Source organism: Haematobia irritans, chromosome 5 (assembly GCF_050003625.1).
Source record: "Haematobia irritans isolate KBUSLIRL chromosome 5, ASM5000362v1, whole genome shotgun sequence".
Taxonomy (NCBI): domain Eukaryota; kingdom Metazoa; phylum Arthropoda; class Insecta; order Diptera; family Muscidae; genus Haematobia; species Haematobia irritans.
In genome coordinates, this window is record NC_134401.1 from 166,755,719 (window position 1) to 166,782,015 (window position 26,297).

The window sequence follows — 26,297 nt, forward strand, 5'->3', positions numbered from 1 at the left end:
GAAATAAAATTTTGATTTTCTATAGAAATAAAATTTTGAGAACATTTTCTACAAAAATTAAATTTTGACAAAATTTTCTACAAAAATTAAATTTTGACAAAATTTTGTATTCTTTTGTATTTCTATAGAAATAACATTTTGAGAAAATTTTCTATAGAAATAAAATTTTGACAAAATTTAGTATAGAAATAAAATTTTGACAAAATTTTGTATAGAAATAAAATTTTGAGAAAGTTTTCTATAAAAATAAAATTTTGGCAAAATTTTGTATAGAAATAAAATTTTGACAAAATTTTGTATATAAATAAAATTGTGACAAAATTTTCCACAGAAAAAAGTTACAAAATTTTGTATAGAAATAAAATTTTAACAAAATTTTGTATAGAAATAAAATTTTGACAAAATTTTCTATATAAATAAAATCTTGACAAAATATTCTATAGAAATAAAATTTTGACAAAATTTTCTATAGAAATAGAATTTTTACAAATTTTCCTTTAGAAATAGAATTTTGACAAATTTTCCTATAGAAAAAACATTTTGTTTAAAAGATTGGAACCTTAATAGAACGCCTTAGCACACTCAGCCACAAACGCCATTTTTTCTGATTCAATCACGAAATTAATAGATCCAATTAATTTTTTAACCCTTCTGTGCGTGATGAGGTCCCGCTGGACCTTTTTGATTTTTATTCATACATACTTTATCTTTTATATGAATTTCAGCTTGATGGTTTATGACTTCTTGTACTGAAGTGTTTTAAGTTGAAAACTTTAAATTTTTATGTGATTGAATCATTAAATCGGGTTTTATAGGTATTTGAAAAAGTTTAGTGCGATTCTGCGTGATGAGGTCCAATGGGACCTATTACTAATTACATTAGTGGTTTTAGCACAGTTTAAAAAGCAGTGTAAAGATATTGCGATTTTCGTATTTGGAACAATTAATAACACTAACATCCTTTCAGAAAATACCGTTATTTGGAAGAATTTGTCATTTTTGAAGTTTGCATTGGTTTCGTTGCTTGGTAGTACATAATTGTATGTCTTCCGTTGATATATCCAATATAGTGAGAGTAAAAGTGCAAAAAAAGTTATTTGAGCTTCATGGAAATCGTGGTCGAAATAAGTTTTTATATTTCTATACATTTTCCAGACCTATCGGCTCCTGGAATTTGGCAAGATGTGCCTCAATTTGGACCAAGTTTGAAACAACCACTGTGCACATAATACTGCGAGCAAAACGAACGCCACTAAAAAAAAATCGTATTGTGTTTCCTTCAAAAATCCAGTTTGTTAAGAACATTCAACTACTAAAACAATATATTGTTGCTTGGTACGTATAAGGATACTTATAGGTACCACGCCTGCGTCAAACATCAGGGCCACTAGTATACTTATCAAAAATTTTAACATTATCTGTATCCTATTCAAAATTAAATAAAACTCTATATTTACAACTAAATGTTTATATATGCAATTTGTGTGTTATAGAAGAGTCCACCTACAGTAAATGATCGAAAAATATCGTAGGGATAACCTCTCTACCATCCTTTTTTTTATTGTAGGTCCCACGGGACCTCATCACGCTGGTATCGCTTCCAGTGTTATCACATACACAAGGGTTAATTGAAATCACAGAAATGATAGTATCAATTAAAAAATTAATTGACAGTCAATTAAAAAATTAATTGATCCAATTAAAAAGCTAATTGATAATATTAATTTGTGTGATTGATTTTTTTCAATTAAGCAACTTGTTGAATCAATTAAAATTTTAATTGAATATATTTTACAACTCAATTAAGATTTTAATTGGAAAAATGTTCGTGAAATTTTTTGCTGTGTATGAACCTAATATGACACAACGGCATGACATTCTAAACACTTCCTGAGATGTTCTTTATTGTTATGAATGAAAAAATAAAGAACCCTGGTTCAAACGTCACCAACGCCAATTTTTTATTAATTATTCGTTTCGTTATTAGAAATGAAATTTTGACAAAATTTTCTATAGAAATAAAATTTTGACAAAATTTTCTACAGAAATAAAATTTTGACAAAATTTTCTATAGCAATAAAATTTTGACAAAATTTTCTACAAAAATAAAATTTTGACAAAATTTTCTACAAAAATAAAATTTGGACAACATTTTCTATAGAAATAAAATGTTGACAAAATTTTCTATAGAAATAAAATTTTGACAAAATTTTCTATAGAAATAAAATTTTGAGAAAACTTTCTATAGAAATAAAATTTTGACAAAATTTTCTATAGAAATAAAATTTTGAGAAAATTTTCTATAGAAATAAAATTTTGAGAAACTTTTCTATAGAAATAAAATTTTGAGAAAAATGTTCTATAGAAATAAAATTTTGAGAAAATTTTCTATAGAAATAAAATTTTGACAAAATTTTCTATGGAAATAAAATTTTGAGAAAATTTTCTATAGAAATAAAATTTTGAGAAAATTTTCTATAGAACTAAAATTTTGACAAGATTTTGTATAAAAATTAAATTTTGAGAAAAATTTTCGATAAAATAAAATTTTGAGAAAATTTTCTATAGAAATAATTTTTTTAGAAAATTTTCTATAGAAATAAAATTTTGAAAAAATTTTGTAACGAAATAAAATTGTAACAAAATTTTCTGTAGAAATAAAATTTACACGAAATTTTCTATAAAAGTAAAATGTTGACTAAATTTTCTATAGAAATAGAATTTTTACAAATTTTCCTATAGAAAAAACATGTTAAAAAGATTAAACCGATTTCTTGAAAAAATCCCCACAAAAGTCCCCAATTTTATAGAAATTTCCCACCAAATCCCCAACTCAGAAACGTCGTCCCCATTCACGAAATAATATCCCCAGTTTGGGGAAAAACCCAACACTGGCAACACTGGTTCGTTAGCCCGTGGGGTCTTCTACGTTCTCTATTTGTTTTTATTTTTTTTTTATTCGGAGAAGAGATGTTAAGAAAATATATTTATTTTCATTATTTATGGCGATTTTGTTGTTTTGTGTAGTTGTTAAATGTCAGAGTAACTGTATTTATATCGTTTATCGTCTCGAAATCGATTGCTTTTTTCGAAATGGCATCGTGTCGAGTGCATACGTAGTGGTTGCACCGTGGCATGTGGCACAAAGTCAATAATGTTGTTTCCTGTTTATTTTTCTTCGTTTTTTTTTTCAACATTTGCAGCATAGGTGAAAATTGTGCATAATATAAATGGCCTCTAGAAATTGCGGAGAAAATGTACCATTTATATGGTTTTGGGAGAGCATAATTTATAGAGGCTTTTGGGATTATTGGTATTTCTGTTTTTGGAAACTTTTAAACGAATAATTTTAAATTCATTAAAAAACAAATAAGAAGGAGGTAAATCGGGGCGCATGCAATTCTACCCAATAAAAAAAAACAGCCCAGCAAAAAAAGCGTGGCCAAAAAATTACTGAAAATTTCTTTTTGGATCCGGAAGTGGTGCAAAATTGGCGCAGAAGCGATGAATTTAACATGGACTTGTCATAGGATGGATGTCAACCATTTTAACAGCCGTTGCACCGAATTTGCTTCACTTCTTAAGGTGTCATGTGAATTGAGTGTTTTAGTGTGAATTAAGAAATTTTGTGATATTTTGACAAATAAATAATTTTAAAAATTTTTTATGAGTTTTAATGCATTCTTACGCTTGTTTGGAACGTTCGACATAAAATATAATTCGCAATTTTTGTACAATGGATTTAGCATTTTTTTCGGCAAAATTTAAATAATTTTTACCGTTTTATTAATTCTTAATCTATTTTTAACCTATGTGAAACAAACAAAATTTTAATTTTTCAATTAAAAATATGAAGAAAGCAAGTTATAAAAAAAATTTACTCAAATGAACTTCCTGTGCAGCTAAAATAAAGAACTTCTGTGGGAGAATATTTTTGGAAGTGCTTTTAAAGTTGTGCCTTTAGAAGCACTTCCAATTTTTTTTTGCTGGGAGCTTCTAAAAAATTGGTTTGGATCCACAACTTGTGATGCATTTTTCAAGCTCTGAAAGAAGAATTTTCTGTCCTTAGGAACGAAATTTTAAATAAACGAAGTTTCCTTAGACGTAAGAAAATTTTCATTAAATGCAAATAAATTAACATATTACTGACAATGCTGGCAACGCTTATTTTATTTGGTTTATTTGCTGCTAAAGAAATTATTTTGTAACAGAGGAGAAACTTTCTTTTTAGTTTTATAATATTTTTATTTTTATAATATTTATACCCATTGGGGTGGGGGGGATATAACATATCGAAATATTGGTCTAAGATCCCATAAAGGATATTCTTGGTCGTTATGAAATTCTGAGTCCATCTAGCAATGTCCGTCCCCCCGTCAGTTGAAATTCCGTCAAATTCCAAACGAAACAAGCTATCGACTTGAAACTTATCACAAATAGTTCTTATGGATGTAGGTCTGATGGTATTACAAATGGGCCATATAGGACCACGTTTAGGTATAACCCCCATATAAACCGACCTCCAGATTTAACATACGTTGCCTCTGGAAAGAGCCTTTTGCATCCGATCCGGTTTAAATTTGGTGCGCTGTATGTTAGTATGTTAGTCTATTCCAAAATTGTCCAAATCGGTCTATAATTATATATAGTCCCCATATAAACCTATCCCCAGGTTTGATCTCCTGAGCCTCGTGGAAAAGTAAATTTCATCCGATCCGCTTGAAATTTGGTACGTTTGTTGGTCATAAAAGGAGCACTAAGATTTAACTTAAATTAAAATTTCATCTGATGCGGTTGAAATTTGAACCATGTAATAAAAGCGTTAAAATGGTTCTGGTTCTAGCTGCTCAATGGGGGTTGCTAAATTTCCTAATGAGCAAATGGGTATTTCCATGGAAGATTTAATCATAACAATTAATTTGCCAGAAATGTCTGACATCTAAGACCAATAAAATGATTCAGCTCTTATAAATCAAAACAGAAAGTCATGGCTGCTAAGATAAAATTGCATGAAAATGAAAGATCAAAATCCATTTATATCAACGATTTTCTAAGTAAAGAAACTCTTTCTTTATTGAATCATGCCAAATCGTTGGAGGCTGTTGGGTATCGTCGTGTTTAATCTGTAAATGGAAGGGTTTATGCTAAGAAATCTGAACTGTCGAAGCCGAAACTAATCGGTGATGCTGACGTTGTGGATAACCTACTTTTAGAAGCAACAGCTGCAAGAGGTCGTATGAGAAGAGCTAATGATCATATAGAAGCCGTGGTCGAGTCTGGAGGAAGTAATTTTGAATCAAACTTGGAGTATTTATCTCCAGGAAATTAAATTCTATAATTCTGTAATATATGTTTGTAGTTTTTTTATCATTATTCTATTTCTAATGAATCAATATTTTAAATCTTTTCTTTCCTTTGAGATTTATTTACAAACTTTACAAAAGCATTATTTCAATATACTTTCTATAAACATGAGAAGTATTTCCTCGATCAATAAATTCAATAAGCTTAGATCTTTGATTGTTAAATTTCCTATTTTACCCAATGTAGTTTGTATACAAGAAACTTGGCTTAAAAAGGATATAGTTCAGATATATGATTTGGAGGAATACCGTGCAGTTCACTGCTGCCGGAATGACTCATATGGGGGAACCACAATTTATGTCCGTAATGATATGCCGTACACTGTGGAAATTTCTCGGAGTAGTAATTTTATTGAAACTGCAGTCGTTGCATTGAAAAATAGATTGATAAATGGTAAGGAGCTTAGAATAGTTTCTTTCTACAGGTCTCCTAAGTGTACCGTGGATATGTTCCTTAATCATTTGGAAGAAATCGCTACTAGTATAGGGCGTCACCCATGCATAATTCTTGGTGATTCGAACATCGATTTATTAAAACTGCCAATAAGAAACAATTTGCTCGGCATCCTTCAGTGCTATGGATACAAAAACTGTCATGAATTGGTCACTAGGCCGAGCACTGGGTCATGCATTGACCACATTTATAGTAACGTTGAAAGGGATTTGCAAATCAATTCTATAGAGTGTCAATTGTCAGATCATAATCTGTTATGCTGCCACTTTGAATCTGATGTTAGTACACCGAGTTTTTTTGAGGTAGAGCAGAAGCGTTGTGATTTTGGAAAAGTTAAGGTGGCTCTTAGACAACACCTAAGTTTTTCGGATCTTATATCGGACACCTCGCATGATATGTCTAGGCTCACTTCGTGTTTCTCAAATGCTATTGCTAACTCGACATCGGTTACAAAGAAAAAACGGGACTTGAGGTATAATGTGGCTCCTTGGATAAACGGGAATTTAATATCTCTTATAGAGTATAAAAATAAATTGTTGAGGCTGAGAAAAAAGTCATGCTATTTCGGAGTAGACGACATATTAAAACGACTTAGTAGAACGATTAAAATTTCCATGAGAGTAGCAATGGATCAGTACTATATCGATAATTTGAACCGGTTTCGGCAAGATCCGAAGAAGTGCTGGAAATTTCTGAATAAAAGCTTTGGTAGATCGCACCGAACTGAAGCTACAATCGTTGATGATAGAGGAGAAGAGATAGTTGAGGACAAAGCGAGAGCTCAGCGGTTTAATGACTACTTCGTTAACTCCATTGAAGATTTAAGGCAACGACTAGGTCAGTCTGATGGTTTCAATTCTTTACGTACGCTTCGCTACCATACGAATACGTTTAAATTTAAAGATACTACAGTGGATGAAATATTAAGTATTATACGGGATATGGATGTGACGAAGTCTGCGGGCTTTGATGATGTATCGGTATTATCTGTACGGGAATGCGCGGAAGAATTAAGTCCATACTTAACCAAGACATTCAACGACATCATAAACACGGCCACTTTCCCAAGTTGTTTAAAAATTCATAAAGTAATTCCGATTCCCAAAGAAAAAAAAGCTATATCTGTAGAGAAATACAGACCGATATCATTGCTGTCGATATTTGACAGATTGTTTGAAAAAATTATCTACAATCAGTTATCAAAGTACTTGGATGAAGAGTCATTAATTTATGGGAACCAATATGGATTCAGAAATGGGTGTGGGACCGAAGAAGCGGTAGTCAATGTTGTAAACCATATATGTGAATGTATAGACCGAGGTTATTATGGTGTAGGTGGAATTTTTTATGACTTTTCAAAGGCTTTTGACTTAGTTGACCACTCGATACTGTGTAGTAAGTTGGAGTTTTATGGTATACAGGGTAAGGAGCTCCAATTGTTTAGGAGTTATTTGGACAACCGGAAGCAGTTTGTATGCATAAATGGCCATAAAAGTTCCGTGAGTGATGTAAGGTGCGGGGTGCCCCAAGGTAGCATTCTGGGACCTTTACTGTTTAAGATATACTTGAATGATATTAATAATCTTCCATTAACCGGTAGGCTGTTTATGTACGCAGATGATCTATGCGTGTTTTACCCTTATAAGGAGAGACTTTTCTTGAAAACTATCATAGAGAGGGATGCTGCGCTTATAGCAGAGTATTCGCACATTAATAGGCTTGTATTAAATGCGAATAAAACGAAATATGTACGATTTAGGCCGCATTCTTGTCGTGTTGATACAAATCATTCTATATTTGTAGATGGTAGTGAAATTTTTGAGGAAGTGAGCGTAAAATATTTGGGCGTAATATTGCAGCAGAACTTAAATTGGATGCTGCACATTGAGCAACTCCGCTCAAAGATATCTCCTGTTATTTGCATCATGTACAAACTAAAGAACAAACTGAATATCGAATGTAAATCTTTACTTTTTCAGTCACTCATTCAAAGTAATTTGAACTATTTGGTACTTTTATATGGTTGTAGACGAAATCAAGACTTAAAATCATTGCAAACACTCCAGAATAGAGCTCTGAAAATAATTTACAATTTACCACACATGTACTCCACACTTTCTCTTTATAAAGATGTTGGCAAGAATATTTTACCAGTCTATGGTATGCACAAGATGCAATTATTAGTATACATGTATAAAGTTTTACACAATATTGGGCACCATAATATTAGATTTTGTACTCTCCAACACCGTTTCAGTACAAGAAATAGTACAAATTTGGAAGTTGCGAGATGTCGATTGGAGATGACGAAACAACGTATTCAATATATGGGTAGTACAGAATATAACAATATGCCACAACACTTAAAGGAAATCCGATCTATATCAATTTTCAAGCCAAAGTTAAAAGAGTATCTTTGTCAAAATATTGAAATGCTTGTCTTATAAAGTGAGTTTCTATATACAATTATAAATTTAAAGTTTTTCTTTTTTATATAAATTCTCTTTTTTTATATTTAAACCTTGTTTTTTTCCTTTCTTGATTTTTTTTTTTTTTACACTACTAGTTTACTCATTTGAATTGTAATGCCAGATAACCTCAAACAAAGCCTAAAGGGCGCTGAGGTACAAAATATTGTAATATTTCCTAACTAATGTTAAATTCTAAATAAAATAAAAAAAAAAAAAAAAAAAATTACCTTGATTTTGGGAAGCGGTATCAAAAATTGACAAGTGAATAGGCGGCAAAATATCTCTGACATTGTTCTGATGGTGTCATGAAAATTTCTGGACACAATCTCTGATATAATGAGTGAGGCTTTACAGGTTCTATGCGACTGGGCAAGGAACTGTGGTTTGGGCATTAATCCAAAGAAGACTGAGCTAGTGCTCTTCACTAGAGGAAGGAAAACTACCGGGTAGAAGGATCCAAAATTTCAAGGAACGAGATTGACCCTCTCGGAATGGGCCACGTATTTGGGGGTTGTCTTATATTCCAGTATAAACTGGCTGAAAAATACGACAGTTCGTCTAAAGAAGGCATTTGCGGGACTGTACGCGTACCATGAAGCCAAACCTCTTTCATTGACTTTTTACAGCGGTTAAAAGACCAGTAACCACCTATGGATGCCACTTCTGGTAAATCATTACGAACCATCACAATCATAGACAGAAATTCAACAGGACAAATAGAGCGGATCTTATTTATATGACGGCTGCAATGAAAACGATGGCCACTGAGGCTCTTGAGTTATGTTATTAATGGGCATTTGCCTGCTTGATTTGCATATCAGAAAGACAGCTGAAGTGATACTCATAAGGCTGAAGAGCCTGGAAACGCGCTCTGCAGGCACACGGAACTTGTTGCTTCAGTCGGCCAACACCTAAGGACGCCTCGGCATGAATATGAGGGCAGGCTGAGATTGATTTTCTCAAGTATATGCGATTGGGAAGAAAGGTGCATATTTTTTGGGGATCTGAACATTTATACAGATGAATCGAAAATGGATGAAGGTACGGGCAGTGGTATTTACTGCGTAGAGTTAGAAATCAGGAAGTCATATAAAATGGACAGCGCATGCAGCATCTTTCCGGCGGAGGTATTTCCTATTGCCAAAGCTGTGGAGCTCCTGTTGATGTGGCCGATATTCATAAGCGATATATGCTTCTTAACAGGTTGGGTGATAAGTCCCCGGTCTGACACATAGATGGCGTCGCTAGTATTAAATGCATATTATTTTTATATAGTACCAACCTTCAAATGATTCGTGTCAAAATTTAACGTCTGTAAGTCAATTAGTTTGTGAGATAGAGCGTCTTTTGTGAAGCAACTTTTGTTATTGTGAAAAAAATGGAAAAAAGGAATTTCGTGTTTTGATAAAATACTGTTTTCTGAAGGGGAAAAGTACGGTGGAAGCAAAAACTTGGCATCATAATGAGTTTCCAGACTCTGCCCCAGGAAAATCAACAATAATTGATTGGTATGCAAAATTCAAGAGTGGTGAAATGAGCACGGAGGACGGTGAACGCAGTGGACGCCCGAAAGAGGTGGTTACCGACGAAAACATCAAAAAAATCCATCGAAAAATGATTTTGAATGACCGTAAAATGAAGTTGACCGAGATAGCGGAGGTCTTAAAGATATCAAAGGAACGTGTTGGTCATATCATTCATCAATATTTGGATATGCGGAAGCTCTGTGCAAAATGGGTGCCGCGCGAGCTCACATTTGACAAAAAACAACAACGTGTTGATGATTCTGAGCGGTGTTTGCAGCTGTTAACTCGTAATACACCCGAGTTTTTCCATCGATATGTGACAATGGATGAAACATGGCTCCATCACTACACTCCTGAGTCCAATCGACAGTCGACTGAGTGGACAGCGACCGGTGAACCGTCTCCGAAGTCTGCTGGCAAAGTAATGGCCTCTGTTTTTTAGGATGCGCATGGAATAATTTTTATCGATTATCTTGAGAAGGGAAAAACCATCAACAGTGACTATTATATGGCGTTATTGGAAATCGCGGCTAAACGGCCCCATATGAAGAAGAAAACAGTGTTGTTCCACCAAGACAACGCACCGTGCCACAAGTCATTGAGAACGATGGCAAACATTCATGAATTGGGCTTCGAATTGCTTCCCCACCCACCGTATCCTCCAGATCTGGCCCCCAGGGACTTTTTCTTGTTCTCAGACCTCAAAAGGATGCTTGCAGGGAAAAATTTGGCTGCAATGAAGAGATGATCGCCGAAACTGAGGCCTATTTTGAGGCAAAACCGAAGGAGTACTACCTTGTTGAATAACAAAAACGACAAAAAAATGTGTTTTTCTTTGTTAGACCGAGGACTTATCAGCCGACCTGTTAGTTGACAATCAGGCAGCAATAAAGCCCTTGGAGGATGAGAACATAATGTCGAAGGTAGTCAGCCGTTGTCGTAGAGACCTTAGGGATCTCACTGAACAGCATCATGTTTAGGTTAGGTGGCAGCCCGATGTATCAGGCTCACTTAGACTATTCAGTCCATTGTGATACCACTGTGGTGAACTTCTCTCTTATCACTGAGTGCTGCCCGATTCCATGTTAAGCTCAATGACAAGGGACCTCTTTTTTATAGCCGAGTCCGAACGGTGTTTCACATTGCCGTGAAATCACTTAGAGAAGCTTTGAAACCCTCAGAAATGTAGCATTACTGGGGTCGTGTCTTTAACCCGGCATCAACACCAATCTCATTTACGGAAGGTTAAATCTTTGGATCCAACGATTCATTGAGTCCTCCAATGAAGCACAATAACAAATAATATATGAGTTAAAATTCCAAAACCCTCTTCAATTTTAAATTATTTTATATTTTAAATATTCCTAAAGAACATTTTTCAAAATTTATCTTTTCAAATAACAAAAAAGTTTAAGGCAATATATTTTTATTTCAGGCATTTTTACGAAATGCTCTGCATTTTTTGACACAGCTTTTTTGTCTCCTTTTTCACAAATGGCAGGAAAAAAAGAACAAGGAGACAACATCGCATCTCCATCCTTCGTTGGACATAACTCAACTCCGTTTTATTTGACTTACCTCGGAAATAAATCTTCAATTTTGGACAAGCGGCTAAGTTGGTCATCGAACACAACGATGCCATTCTTGAAGATACGTAAATTATTCTGGGGACACATGAAAAGTGCATGCAAAGCATTCCACATGCGAGCTGGCACACTTTCAACCGGGACCATAAATATGCCCACAGCGAGAGAGAGAGAGAGAGAAAACCGGAAAAAAATACAAAAAACACACATCGGTCATAGTTTTTTCCTTTATATGGCAAGAGTAATAAAAAAAAAATTGGCAAGAATGAAGAAAAAAAAACGAAAAACTCTTTGGGGGTAAGAAATATTGAAAATGATAAAAAGTCATATGGAAAGTGAAATTGATTTTAGTATCGTTCTTCCTCCACTGGTTAATAAATCACCGTCATACTTACCCAGAGAATAAATCCATAGGGCAGTAATTGCTGGCCTGCACAATTTTCTTCTGCTTCATCTGATCCAATAGCATAGTAAATCGAGAGTGGCAAGAAAGGTCAGTGGAAACATTAACTTTCAAAAATTAAACAATTTGTATTGTAGGTGGCACAGTGGGGGAGAGAGAGAAAGAGAGAGCGAGAATGACTAGGCAATGTATGAATTAAAAACAAATATTAGGGAAAAATTCATTTCACGAACAGAATCTGAAGCAATATTTCCCACCAATTTTTAAGTTTTTTCTAAAGGTCAATCCAGTTTAGTCTCCCACTGTGCCCTACTATTTTGTAATCTGTTGAAAGCCTCTTTTTTTTTAAGTGAGCCTCTGTTTTCGAAGGATAACAATTACCTTTAGAAACTGCATGCTGCAATAACGACACCTGATGTCCACCTCATCGTGTAATGGATGGATTTTTTTGTCATCTCGTCGTCGAGTTGATGCCGCCGTTGATGTTTCTACACCCAGTGTTACTGGCATGGACGACGATGGCTTAGTCTGAGTGGCCCTAAAGTATTCTTTATTGGTAGAAGTTTTTAAAGTCCCTTCACAGGACATCACCGAGTTGTAGGAGGACCTTGTTGCTGACTCTAGTGCTTTCTGTTGTTGTTGTTGCGGCATAGGTGTTGGTGTTTCCATGGATGTCGATGTCGGTGGTGGTGTTGCAGGCGTTGCTTGGTTTATATCAAATAAATTGTTAACATCGTTTGGCAACAACCATCCTTGTTTGGGTTTTATTTCAATGGCATATGTATCTTCCAGGAAAATATTGTCGTTGCTAGTGCCAGACACAGTAGCAATATCCCGTGCACCTGAAGCCGTATCTTCTGAACGACGTTCACTTTGTTGTGATGCTTTTATTGCCAGTGGCTTTATGCGTTTTTTTTAGGTCCACATCGAAAGAGTGATAACACAAAAAGGTCACACAAAAACACAAACAAAATAACGTCCATTTGCCAAAGAGGTCCCGGTACCAGGCACAGAGGCAAAAATGCATTCAAGTGCAGTCCAGTTAAAAACCATGAAAAATAATAAATTTTATGAAAGGTAAAGAAGAGAAACAAAATTTTATGCAAATAAAATATTAAAGAAATTAGGAATGACTATAACAACAACATTTTACAAAATGTATAAAACCACAAAACATGCTATAGCAACTAAATTTTGAAGAATTTTGCCACTATATAGAAGAATACAAATAAAAATTCGTCGAAATTATCCACTGAAACAAATTTGTTTTTTAAATATTTTTTTACAGAAACAAAGTTTTGAAAAAAAATGTCGTTGAAATTTTCAATAGAAACAAAATTTTAATACATTTTTTTAAAGAAATAAAATTTTAACAAAATTTTCTTTAGAAATAAAATTTTGACAAAATTTCTTTATAGCAACAAAATTTTTCACAAAATTTTCTAAAGAAATAAAATTTTGACACAATTTTCTATTGAAATAAAATTTTGACACAATTTTCGATTGAAATAAAATTTTGCCAAAAAATTGTTATAGAAATAAAATTTTGACAAAATTTCTTTATAGGAGCAAATTTTCACAAAATTTTCTAAAGAAATAAACTTTTGACATAATTTTCAATAAAAATAAAATTTTGACAAAATTTTCTATAGAAATAAAATTTTGCCTAAAATTTTTTATAGAAATACAATTTTCATAAAATATTCTTAAGAAATAAAATTTTCATAAAATCTTCTTTAGAAACAAAATTTTGACAAAATTTTCTTTAGGAGTAAAATTTTGACCAAATTTTCTTGAGGAGTAAAATTTTCATTTTTATTTTCAATTTCTTTAAAAATAAAATTTTGACAAAATTGTCTATAGACATAAAATTTTGTGAAAAATTTCTATAGAAATAAAATTTTGAAAACAATGTTTTAAAGAAATAAAATTTTCTAAAAAAATAAAATTTTCACTGCATCTTTCATATAAAAAAATTGACAAAATTTCTTTATAGAAACAATATTTTGACAAAATTTTCTTTAGAAATGAAAGTTTGACAAAACTTTCTACAGAAATAAAATTTTAACAAAATTTTCTATAAAAACAAAACTTTAACAAAATTGTATGCAAATAAAATATTAAAGAAATTAAGAATGACTATAACAACAACATTTTACAAAATGTATAAAACCAAAAACATGCTATAGGAACTAATTTTTGAAGACTTTTGCCACTATATAGAAGAATACAAACAAAAACTCGTCGAAATTATTTACTGAAACAAATTTTTTGAATTTTTTTACAGAAACAAAGTTTTGTCGAAATTTTCTACAGAAAACCAGTTCTAAAGAAATAAAATTTTAACAAAATTTTCTATAGAAATACAATGTTGACAAAATTTCTTTGTAGGAGCAAATTTTTCACAAAATTTTCTAAAGAAATAAAATTTTGACACAATTTTCCATAAAAATAAAATTTTGACAAAATTTCTTTATAGGAGCAAATGTTCACAAAATTATTTTAAGGAATTAAATTCTGCAACAATTTTCTATAAAAATAAAATTTTAACAAAATTTTCTATAGAAATAAAATTTTGCCAAAAATTTTTTATAGAAATAAAATGTTCATAAAATCTTCTTTAGAAATAAAATCCACATAAAATCTTCCTTCTGTTAGAAATAAAATTTTGACCAAATTTTCTTTAGAAGTAAAATTTTGAGCAAATTTTCTTTAGGAGTAAAATTTTCATTTTTATTTTCATTTTCAAGTTCTTTAAAAATAAAATTTTGACAAAATTGTCTATATAAATAAAATTTTAACAAAATTTTCTAAAGAAATAAAATTTTGACTACATTAATGGAGCATAACTGCTCTCGTCTACTTTATCTATTGCACTCTTGCATAAAGTAGATGAGAGCAGTGCAATGGAGCATGTAATAAGAATTGTTTTGTGATCATTGTCTCATATAACAAATCCCCTCTGAAGAAGCAATTCAGTGAAAATTGCGAAATATTAGGAATGAAATTAAAAATTAAAAATAAATAAAGGAAAACTGAGAAAAAATTTTCTAAAGAAATAAAATTTTGACAAAATTTTCTACAGAAATAAAACTTTGACAAATGTTTTTTAGATAGATAAAATTTTGACAAAAGTCTCTATATATAAATATTTGATAAAATTTTCTATAGAAATAAAATTTTGACAAAATTCTCTATAGATAAATATTTGACAACATTTTCTATAGAAATAAAATTTTGACGAGATTTTCTATACAAATAAAATTTTCACAAAATTTTGTATAGAAATAAAATGTTGAAAAAATCTTCTAAAAAAATAAAATTTTGACAAAATTTTCTAAAGAAATAAAATTTTGACAAAATTTTCTAAAGAAATAAAATGTTGACAAAAATTTCTAAAGAAATAACATTTTGACAAAATTTTCTAAAGAAATCAAATTTTCACTACATATTTTATATAACGAAAATTTGACAAAATTTCTCTATAGGAGCAATATTTTGACAAAATTTTCTACAGAAATAAAATTTTTACACAATTTTCTATAAAGATAAAATTTTGACAATGTTTTTTTATAGAAATAAAATTTTTGGCAAAAATTTTCTACAGAAACAAAATTTTAATAAAATTTTGTGAAGAAATAAACTTTTCACAAAATTTTCTAAACAAATCAAATTTTGTCAAAATTTTCTAGAGAAATCAAATTTTGACAAAATTTTCTAAAGAAATCAAATTGACAAAATTTTCTAAAGAAATCAAATTTAGACAAAATTTTCTATAGAAATAACATTTCGTCAACATTTTCTAATGAAATAAAATTTCTCAACGAAATAAAATTTTCACAACAACTTTCATGTAAAACACAATTGACAAAATTTCTTTATAGGAACAATAAAAATAAAACTTTAACAAAACTTCCTAGAGAAATAAAATATGACAAAATTTTCTAAAGAAATAAAATTTTGACAAAAATTTTTTGATAGATAAAATTTTGACAAAAATTTTTGATAGATAAAATTTTGACAAAATTTTTTATAGAAATAAAATTTTAACAAAACTTTCTATAGAAATAAAAATTTGACAATATTTTCTATGTAAATAAAATTTTCACAAAATTTTCTACAGAAATAAAATTTTGACAAACGTTTCTACAGAAATGAAAGTTTGACAAACGTTTCTATAGAAATAAAATTTTGACAAAAATTTCTAAAGAAATAACATTTTGACAAAATTTTCTAAAGAAATCAAATTTTCACAACTTATTTTATATAACGAAAATTTGACAAAATGTCTATATAGGAGCAATATTTTGACAACATTTTCTGCAGAAATAAAATTTTAACACAATTTTCTACAAAGATAAATTTTTTTTATAGAAATAAAATTTTTGTCAAAAATTTTCTATAGAAACAAAATTTTAATAAAATTTTGTGAAGAAATAAAATTTTGACATAATTTCCTAAAGAAATCAAATTTTGACAAAATTTTCTAAAGAAATCAAATTTAGACAAAATTTTCTAAAAAAAATAAAATGTTGACAAAATGTTCTATAGAAATAAAATTTCGTGAAGAAACAAAATTTTATATTTTCTAAAGAAAAAAAATTTACAAAATTTTCTATAGAAATAACATTTCGACAAAATTTTCTAAAGAAATAAAATTTCTCAACGAAACAAAATTTTCACAACATCTTTTATGTAAAAAAAAATTGACAAAATTTCTTTATAGAACAATAAAAATAAAACTTTAACAAACTTTCCTATAGAAATAAAATATGACAAAATTTTGTAAAGAAATAAAATTTTGACAAAAGTCTCTAGAAATAAATATTTGACAAAATTTTTTATAGAAATGAAATTTTAACAAAACTTTCTATAGAAATAAAATTTTGACAATATTTTCTATGCAAATAAAATTTTCTACGGCAATAAAATTTTGACAAAATTTTTTTATAGAAATAAAATGTTGAAACAATTTTCTATAAAAAATAAAATGGTGGCAAAATTTTCTATGGAAATAAAATGTTGACAAAAATTTCTCTAGAAATAAAATTTTGACAAAATTTTATCTAGAAATTAAATTTTAACAAAAATTTCTAGAGAAATAAAATTTTGACAAAATAGACATAAAATTTAGGCAAAATATAAAAATAAAATTTCGACCAAATTTTCTATAGAAAAACTACTTCGAAGTTTTATACAGTAACAAAATTCCGACGAAATTTTTTATAGAAACAAAATTTCAACTAAATTGTCTATAAAAACAAAATTTTGATTAACATTTCTATATAAGGAAAGTTTTGACGAAATTGCTTATGCAACAATATTTTAACGAAATTTTCTATAAAAAGCTAGTTTTGACGAAATTTTCAAAAGATTTTTTTTCTATACACGGTTGAAAAAGACTGTTTTTCATATGTTTGGCTATAAACATTATATGTTTGGAACACAAATTTTTAAACACAATATTTTTGAGTGCAAGCATATAATGTTCATAAACTAGCATAAAATGTTTGGGACATATATGTTAATATGTTAGAACATATTATGTTTGGGACATAAAATGTTTGTAAATATAATATGCTTGGATGCAAACATATATTAATTTAGAAATAGCCTATAAACATATATGTGTTTAGTAGCTTGGAGCGCTATTTAACAGGGAGCGATATTGAATTAAGTTGGTGGTTGTTGCTTGTTATTACAAAATCAACATTTTATTTTTCCTTGGGCAATTGATCAGCTACTTCTTTGATCCTTACAAACTGTGTGGTCCGCTGTTCGAATCCCCGTCCGGCAAAAGGTAAAATTAAAATAAAAAAAAATCATAAAATTGAATAATTTCTTCTACAATGTTTGTATTACAGAAAAAGGAGCTAAGAACTAAAAAATCTCGTGGAAGTGAGAAAGATGTCGGGGAATATACAATTGGACAGAAACAAAATTTTGAGCATTCAGGTCGAAAACCTATGTTGTTAGCACCTATATTACCTGTTTATTTTCATAATTCATTATGATTGTAAATATATAAATAAATAAATAAAATTTTGAGCACAATATTGTTTGGGAGAATTTTTTTTAAGCATATAATATTTTTGGGTGCAAAAAGCTTCCAAACATATTATATGTTCACATAATAACATATTGTTTTTTGGAAGACAACATTATTGAATTTGGATGGAAAAATACAAAATGTTTGGAAGTTAGACTACCCAAACATATATTGTTCAGACCAATATGCTTTCAAACATTTTATATATTGGAAGAGATCAAACATATAAATGTTTGGGCAATACCCAAAAATGTATATGCTTGAAGCAAAATATGTTTGGTAGTATATGTTACAGAAGCGATTTTTTGTGAGCGTGTAGAAAGAAAATTTTCTTGTAAAAACAAAATATTCCTATAGAAACAAAAATTTCACGAAATTTTCTAGACAAACAAAATGTTGACTAAATTTTCTATAGAAACTAAATTTTTATGAAATTACCTATAGAAACAAATTTTTGATGGAATTTTTTAAAAACAAAATTTCAACGAAATTTTGTGAAGAAAACAAAATTTTGACAAAATTTTCTAAGGAAACTAAATTTCTATATCGATGGCCATGATTTTTATATATAAAATATCAGCAAAACGTATTTTTTTATTTTTTCGAATTATGGAAATATATGAAATTTTAAAATACCCTATAAGCCGACAATATTTAAACAGAGATCCTATACGACATCCCTAGTGCAAAAAGAACAAAAGAAGCTTTGGATGCATACAAATAAAAATCAGAGCTATAAAAAATATAATGTAGTCTAATGATTTTTTCGTTCTTTAAAAAAAAAAAATAAAAAAACTATCGGATAAGAATGAAGCAGATAGAAAAAATACAAACAAATACAATGATGCATTGTCCTGTGTCTCGGAACATGGACGGAAACCATCAGTTGTTGGTGATGTTGGCAACATGAGCTGGAGCATCATCAGCACCACTACGAGCAATGGTAGCATTTGTTGCAATTTGTGCTTAAGGTTTTTCTGAACGAGAGTAAAACGAAATGTAAAAAGAATATCCCTAGCCAGGCCAACAATCTACCAACAACGGTTTGGACAACGAGTTAAGGATTATCACATATGGCCAAGAGGATATCTGTTGGTCAGTCATTGGGTGTTTGCTTTGAGGAAACCCTTGAAATGAATTATGTGATTTTGTTGTCCTTTGGTGCGCGACGCGGAAACCGGGGAGCAATCTCAATAATGTCAGCTATTAAATTGAACAATTTTTGGGGCCTATATTTAGGGTCATGGTTTTAACGACCCTATCAACTTATCTTCCACTCAGCAAAGTTATTTTTTCTTCAATCACCAAATAAATTGATCCAATTAATTTTTAACTGAAATTTCTTCAATCACAGAAATGATAGCGTCAATCACTAACACCAATAAAAAATTGATTAAAAAATTAATATTAAATTAAAAAACAAATTAATTATTAAAAATTTAATTGATACTATTAGGTTTAGAAATTGAATTGGGTTTCAATTAAAAAATTGTTGAAGAAATTTGTAGAACCACTTAAAATTTTTATTGTAAATTTTATTGAATTCAATTAACATTTCAATCAATCCCACGGCGGCGGGTTCTACGCACCGGATTGACCCGATGGATACCAGCCATCGGCCAGCGGCTGCCACCTCAGTGTACGTGTTGTCTCGTCCGTTTTTTCGTGTTGGAGAAGGTGCATCCCGGGGAGCCTTCTCCGCCTGCTTTTGGTCCGAGCCGGGATAGAGGAAAACCCTGGACCATGGTACTGTGCCGTCTGCCGAAATCGAATTCACCATCGCTCGGTTTCGGTGAGGTGTAACCGGTGCATGGAATGGGTGCACTTCCGGAACTGCTTCGGCCTAACATCGCTGCAGGAGTATAGTCAAACTGACTTCGTGGCAGGATGCTGTGCCAATGACAGCAGCAGTGGGTCATCTGATTATGTGACCCCACCGACTTCTCCCGCACAACAATATTCTCCGCCGCAGCATCTTACACCGAATATTGTTGTACCAGTTCCGGAGAGTGCATCATTTTTGCAATTTAATTGCAACGGGCTCCGTGGTAAGATTAGTGAGATCGAAGACTTTATGAATCGGAAAAGGATAAGGGTCGCGGCGATCCAGGAAACAAAGCTGAATCCCACCTGCAGCCTACGACATTGTGATGGGTACAATGTCCTACGGAAGGATCGCACAAGAAATGGAGGTGGTGGCCTGGCTTTCATATTACACCGTTCCGTGCAGTATAGACCTATCACGCTTGTGCTAGACACTAATGACCCGTACATGGAATGCATGGGGGTAGCAGTTAAGTGTGGGTCTGCCGAGATAGAGCTATACAATGTGTACATACCGCCGGTTGGTAGCTGTGCTCCTGGTTATAGCCCAAACATTGAGTGGTTGTTGAGCGGGCATAACCGATTGGTTCTAGGAGATTTTAATGCCCACCATGAACTTTGGCATTCTCTCCTGGGTAATGACCAGAGGGGCATAGCTTTGGCAGAGCAGATAGACGACTCCACATTTTGCACGGTGAACGAAGAGGCCCCCACGAGAATTATGGGTGACTGCAGGTCTGAGAAATGACGTCCCCTGGCCTGGTCTGAGAAATGACGTCTCCTGGCAACCTGTCATTTCATTGGGTTCGGACCACCTCCCCATAATTCTCACCATCAACCGACCCTCCGATTTCATAACCTCTGAACGCCGGACGTTTATTAATCAAAAGAAAGCCAACTGGGAAGGCTTCAGAGAATACACCGATCGCCGCTTCAGTGAGCTCCCGTCCCCCTCACATGTTCATGTTGCCCAGAGGGAGTTCCGGGACATCATCAACGCAGCAGCCGCTCGCTTCATACCCGCTGGTCGAATTGCCCAAGTGAGGCCCAACTTCCCAGCCGAAGCGGCGGGACTCGCAGACGAGCGTGATGAACGCCGTCGTGCTAACCCTGCTGATCCTAGAATCAGAGAACTAAATCTAGAGATTAGTAAGATAGTCGACGAGCACAAGCGGAACACTTGGTTAGAGCACCTGCAGCAATGTAACTTAGGAACAGGAACTGGTAAATTGTGGTCAACAGTTAGAGCCCTCTCGAAACCCTCCACAAGGGATGATGGGATTTCAGTCACATTTGGCGACGTGACTGTGACTGATCCGAAGAGGTGCGCCAAAAACTTCAACCGACAGTTTGTCGAGCATCCCGAGAGTGATAGAGCGAAAAGGAGAGCCACCCGTCGTGTACGTGGTCTCCGAGCCGATGATACACCACAATTTACTGCAGCCGAAGTTACCAATGTCATCAACAGCGCGAAACCATCTAAGGCGCTGGGCCCTGACGGAATTTCAATGCTAATGCTGAAGCATCTGGGAATACTGGGAGTTGAGTACCTGACCAGACTCCTCAATTTGTCTTTGGAATCACACATTATACCCGATGTCTGGAAAATGGGAAGGGTGATTCCACTACTGAAACCGGGCAAAGATTCGAGCAAAGGTGAATCGTACAGAGGCATTACTCCTCCCCAGCCTTGTGGAGAATTTTCCAGCTGCCCACCATCAACATGGATTCCGTAAGGTACATAGTACGACAACAGCCTTACATGCCATTTCGACACATATTAATAAGGGACTTAACCAGCCCAGGCCGTGTCATAGGACGGTCCTCGTGGCGCTTGACCTATCGAAAGCATTCGATACGGTCAACCATGCCACATTATTTGAGGACATCGAGAATACGTCCCTACCGGCAGGAGCGAAGCGTTGGGTGCTGAATTATATGTGTGGACGCCAGTCGTCGTGGAATTCAGGGACAGAAAGTCAAGACCGCGTAGAGTTAAACAGGGAGTTCCCCAAGGTGGGGTGATATCTCCGGCACTGTTTAACCTCTACATGTCCTCGATTCCACCCCCTCCTGACGGCGTCGAGATTGTATCATATGCGGATGACTGTACAATCTTGGCATCTGGGCCCAATGTTGATGACATTTGCGATCGGTTGAACGTCTACATAGCTAATCTTACCAGTTATTTCACTGCGAGAAACTTGAGGATATCCCCCACCAAATCCTCAGCCACACTATTTACTACATGGACGGCAGAAGTGCGCAGGCAGTTGAATATCAGAGTCGAAGGAGTAATAATTCCGACCACAAATTACCCCAAGATTCTTGGGGTCACATTCGACAGCCTTTTTAGGTCATCTGCCCATGCCACTGCAATTTGGAATAAGCTCCGTGGTAGAAACAAGGTCCTCAAGTCACTTGCCGGCAGTACTTGGGGTGCGGACAAAGAAACCTTGCTAACTACTTATAAGGCAATTGGCCGGTCAGTGGTAAACTATGCAGCGCCAGTGTGGACACCGCAGACCAGTGATACGCAGTGGAATAACATACAAACCTGCCAGAACGCTGCTCTTAGAACTGCGACTGGGTGTCTCCGCAGCACACCCCTGGATCACCTTTATGTGGAGACAAAGATCATCCCTGTGCGAAGACACAACTACATGTTGTCAAAGCAGTATCTCCTGGGTTGTTATCGCAGTAATCATCCAAACCACCATCTTATGGATACACAACCACCACCCAGGAACGTAAGGGTTGATATACATAATCTAGAGCGCGAGATCCAGCGCTATAAAAGAGTCTAGATCAAGCAGCGTACCAGGCAGGTTTGAACAGGATTCATGAGGATAGAAGCTACAAGGTTAATCTTGTTCTTGGAGTCCGACCACCGTCCATAGCACCGGAGGAAAGGGACCTCCCACTGCAGACTAGGGTAGTTTTGGCCCAATTAAGATCAGGCAAGTGCAGCCGCCTCAATTCCTACTTATCGGTGATTGATAGCAGCGTAGCTGACGTTTGTCCAATTTGCAACCAAGGGCCACACGACACGCATCATCTTTTCTCTTGCCCAGCCAAACCAACCCGACTTACCACCAGATCACTCTGGACACACCCCATCTTAGTCGCAGAGTTCCTTGATCTGCCAACAAGCTGATGTACCAAGCGTATAACATGAAATGGATGAGATCACAGTAAACTGTTACAACAACAACAACATTTCAATTGAAACAGAAGCTTTTTGCGATAGAACCCACGACAGGAGGTCAATCCCAGGCAAGGCGAATGCCTGAAATAAGCAATCGGTCAATACACGATTGTACATTTTTATTAATTTACCGAATTTGTCCTAAAAATGAAAAATTGTTCTTTAGAAAAGTCTTAACTCAATTTCAGTAAATTTAAATGTGGTTCTCATTACGATATTTCTGAACATTGGAAAATCTATCCAGAATAGTATATATTTTTTAGTACATATTTTTATTTTTTGTCAGTGTAAAATTATTGAATTATCCTCAAACTGTACAATTTCAATAAAAATTGACAGTAGAAATTAATTTCGATTGCCAAGCATGTGCTCTTAACAACAGCATAATTGCTTTATTCGTTCCTGGCAACATGGTTGCCAGATTGGGCACAAAAACCAGCATGATTTGGTGTTGCATGCTTGGCCCATTGCAAGATTTTGTTGCATTAATATGGGTGCCCAGGCAATAAAGTAAGAATGAATGGAGACCCAAAACGAAAAGAACATGGACAAACTGCAAAAGAAATTAAATGGATGATTTATTATTTTCTAAGAAAATAAACAAAGGACCCCCTATTCGTCCAATGGAAAGGACACGAAACAATAGATCCACCCCATGCACACATGCATACAATGCAAGCTTTGCCATCTTGAAATGGGGGGAAAACTTACAAAAAACAACGACGGGTTATAAAAACATGAACATAAAGCACAAAGTTGTTGCTTGTCTTTAGCTACAGCCCCACCACCAACTGCGAAGGACCATAAAGAAAGGATGCGTAGTTTCGGTTGAAGGTGGAAGTCTAGCTAGATTTTTTCATTACGTTTTTCCCGATATGGTTTTTCGAGGGGAATAGCTAGAAAATTGGTTTTACCTGTAAATTGGAAAATAAAATATCGAACTCTGCTGGCAATTGGGTAGCATCTGGCAGGAGCAAACCGTAGTGGCCACCAAATTCTTTATCCAAGCGATTAGCTACACACGAACGAAGAAAAAAACGCAAGATTTTTTTTTTTGTGGGAAGAGAAAACAGAGAAAGCAAAAGAAATTGTAAAAATTTTAATACAAAAAGAAATAGTGCTATTGTAAGATTAGAAAAATATAACAACAAATTTATAAATTTCAATGGTTTTGTTTTCGGTTACTTTGTGAGTGCGAAATCCAAATAGAACTTTATTAGAATCAAAAGAAACTTCATAACATTTGGAATAAACCTAATGTTCATTGACTTAATACCATAATATAATTAAAAACTACACTCAAAAAAAAAAAGGTTAATACGATTTCAAAGATTTTGACGTTCACTTAAAGGTTAATTCGGAGCCAAACAAGCAACTTATTTAAAACAAAAATATATTTTGAGGAAGGAAGTAAAGGACTCAAAATAAAAAATAAAATAATATAATAAATTAATACAAATTAATTATTTAATTTAAAGGCTTGATATTTTTAATTAAATGAAAAACATAGATTAAATCTATTCAAAATAGAAAAAATTAGAAGTTGCACAACTTCAAAGCACTTCCAAAAATGTTCTCAAGAAATAAATAAAATTTTGACAAAATTTTCTTTAGAAATAAAATTTTGACAAAATTTTCTTTAGAAATAAAATTTTAACAAAATTTTCTATAGAAATATAATTTTGAAAAAATTCTCTATAGAAATATAATTTTGTCAAAATTTTCTACAGAAATAAAATTTTGACATAATTTTCTACAGAAATACAATTTTGACATAATTTTCTACAGACATAAAATTTTGTCCAAATTTTCTATAGAAATAAAATTTTCTATAGAAATAAAATTTTCACAAAATTTTCTATAAAAATAAAATGTTCACAAAATTTTCTATAAAAATAAAATGTTGACATAATTTTCTATAGAAATACAATTTTGACATAATTTTCTACAGAAATAAAATTTTGACATAATTTTCTACAGAAATAAAATTTTGACATAATTTTCTACCAAAATACAATTTGCAAAAATTAAAATACAATTCAAATATCGACAAAATTTTCTATAGAAATAAAATTTTGACACAATTTCCTACAGAAATACAATTTAGACACAATTTTGTACAGAAATAAAATTTTTACAAAATTTTCTATCAAAATAAAATTTTGACAACGTTTTCTATAGAAATACAATTTTGACCTAATTTTCAATAGAAATAAAATTTTGACCAAATTTTCTATAGAAATAAAATTTTGACCAAATTTTCTATAGAAATAAAATTTTGATATAATTTTCTAGAGAAATACAATTTTTCCAAAATTTTCTATACAAATAAAATATTGACAAAATTTTCTACAGAAATACAATTTTGACATAATTTTCAACAAAAATAAAATTTTTCTATAGAAATAAAAATTTTTTTTCTAAGGAATTAAATTTTGACAAAATTTGACCTAATTTTCAATAGAAATAAAATTTTGACCAAATTTTCTATAGAAATAAAATTTTGACCAAATTTTCTATAGAAATAAAATTTTGATATAATTTTCTAGAGAAATACAATTTTTCCAAAATTTTCTATACAAATAAAATATTGACAAAATTTTCTACAGAAATACAATTTTGACATAATTTTCAACAAAAATAAAATTTTTCTATAGAAATAAAAATTTTTTTTCTAAGGAATTAAATTTTGACAAAATTTTCTATAGAAATAAAATTTTGACATAATTTTCTACCGAAATACAATTTTAGCAAAATTTTCTATAGAAATAAAATTTTGACAAAATTTTCTATAGAAATAAAATTTTGACACAATTTTCTACAGATATACAATTTTGACAAAATTTTCTATAGAAATAAAATTTTTCGAAAAAAGTTATAGAAATAAAATTTTGATAAAATTTTCTACAGAAATACAGTTTTGACATAAGTTTTTACAGAAATAAAATTTTGCCATAATTTTCTACCGAAATACAATTTTGTCAAAAATTTCTGTAGAAATAAAACTTTGATAAAATTGTCTATAGAAATAAATTATTGACAAAATTGATATAGAAATAAAATTCGGAAAAAATTGTCTATAGAAATAAAATGTTGACAAAATTTTCTGTAGAAATAAAATTTTGACATAATTTTCTACAGAAATAAAATTTTGACATAATTTTCTACCGAAATACAATTTTGGCAAAATTTTCTATAGAAATAAAATTTTAACAAAATTTTCTATAGAAATAAAGTTTTGACACAATTTTCTACAGAAATACAATTTTGACATAATTTTCTACCGAAATACAATTTTGGCAAAATTTTCTATAGAAATAAAATTTTGACACAATTTTTTACAGAAATACAATTTTGACAAAATTTTCTATAGAAATAAAATTTTGACATAATTTTCTATAGAAATAAAATTT

The 26,297-nt window shown here is 31.9% G+C and overlaps 1 protein-coding gene across 1 annotated transcript in view; it reads right to left on the reverse strand.

Moving 5' to 3' along the window:
• The window catches only part of Ipk1 (Inositol phosphate kinase 1), a 389,218-nt gene that overhangs the window by 14,693 nt on the left and 348,228 nt on the right, over window positions 1-26,297 (reverse strand). Inside the window, exons 7-10 of the mRNA XM_075312226.1 lie at window positions 23,799-23,899; window positions 12,185-12,703; window positions 11,796-11,854; window positions 11,393-11,530 (exon numbers count right to left, since the gene is read on the reverse strand). Of these exons, the coding sequence (XP_075168341.1) occupies window positions 11,393-11,530; window positions 11,796-11,854; window positions 12,185-12,703; window positions 23,799-23,899 (817 nt within the window). The remainder of the gene's footprint in view (window positions 1-11,392; window positions 11,531-11,795; window positions 11,855-12,184; window positions 12,704-23,798; window positions 23,900-26,297) is intronic.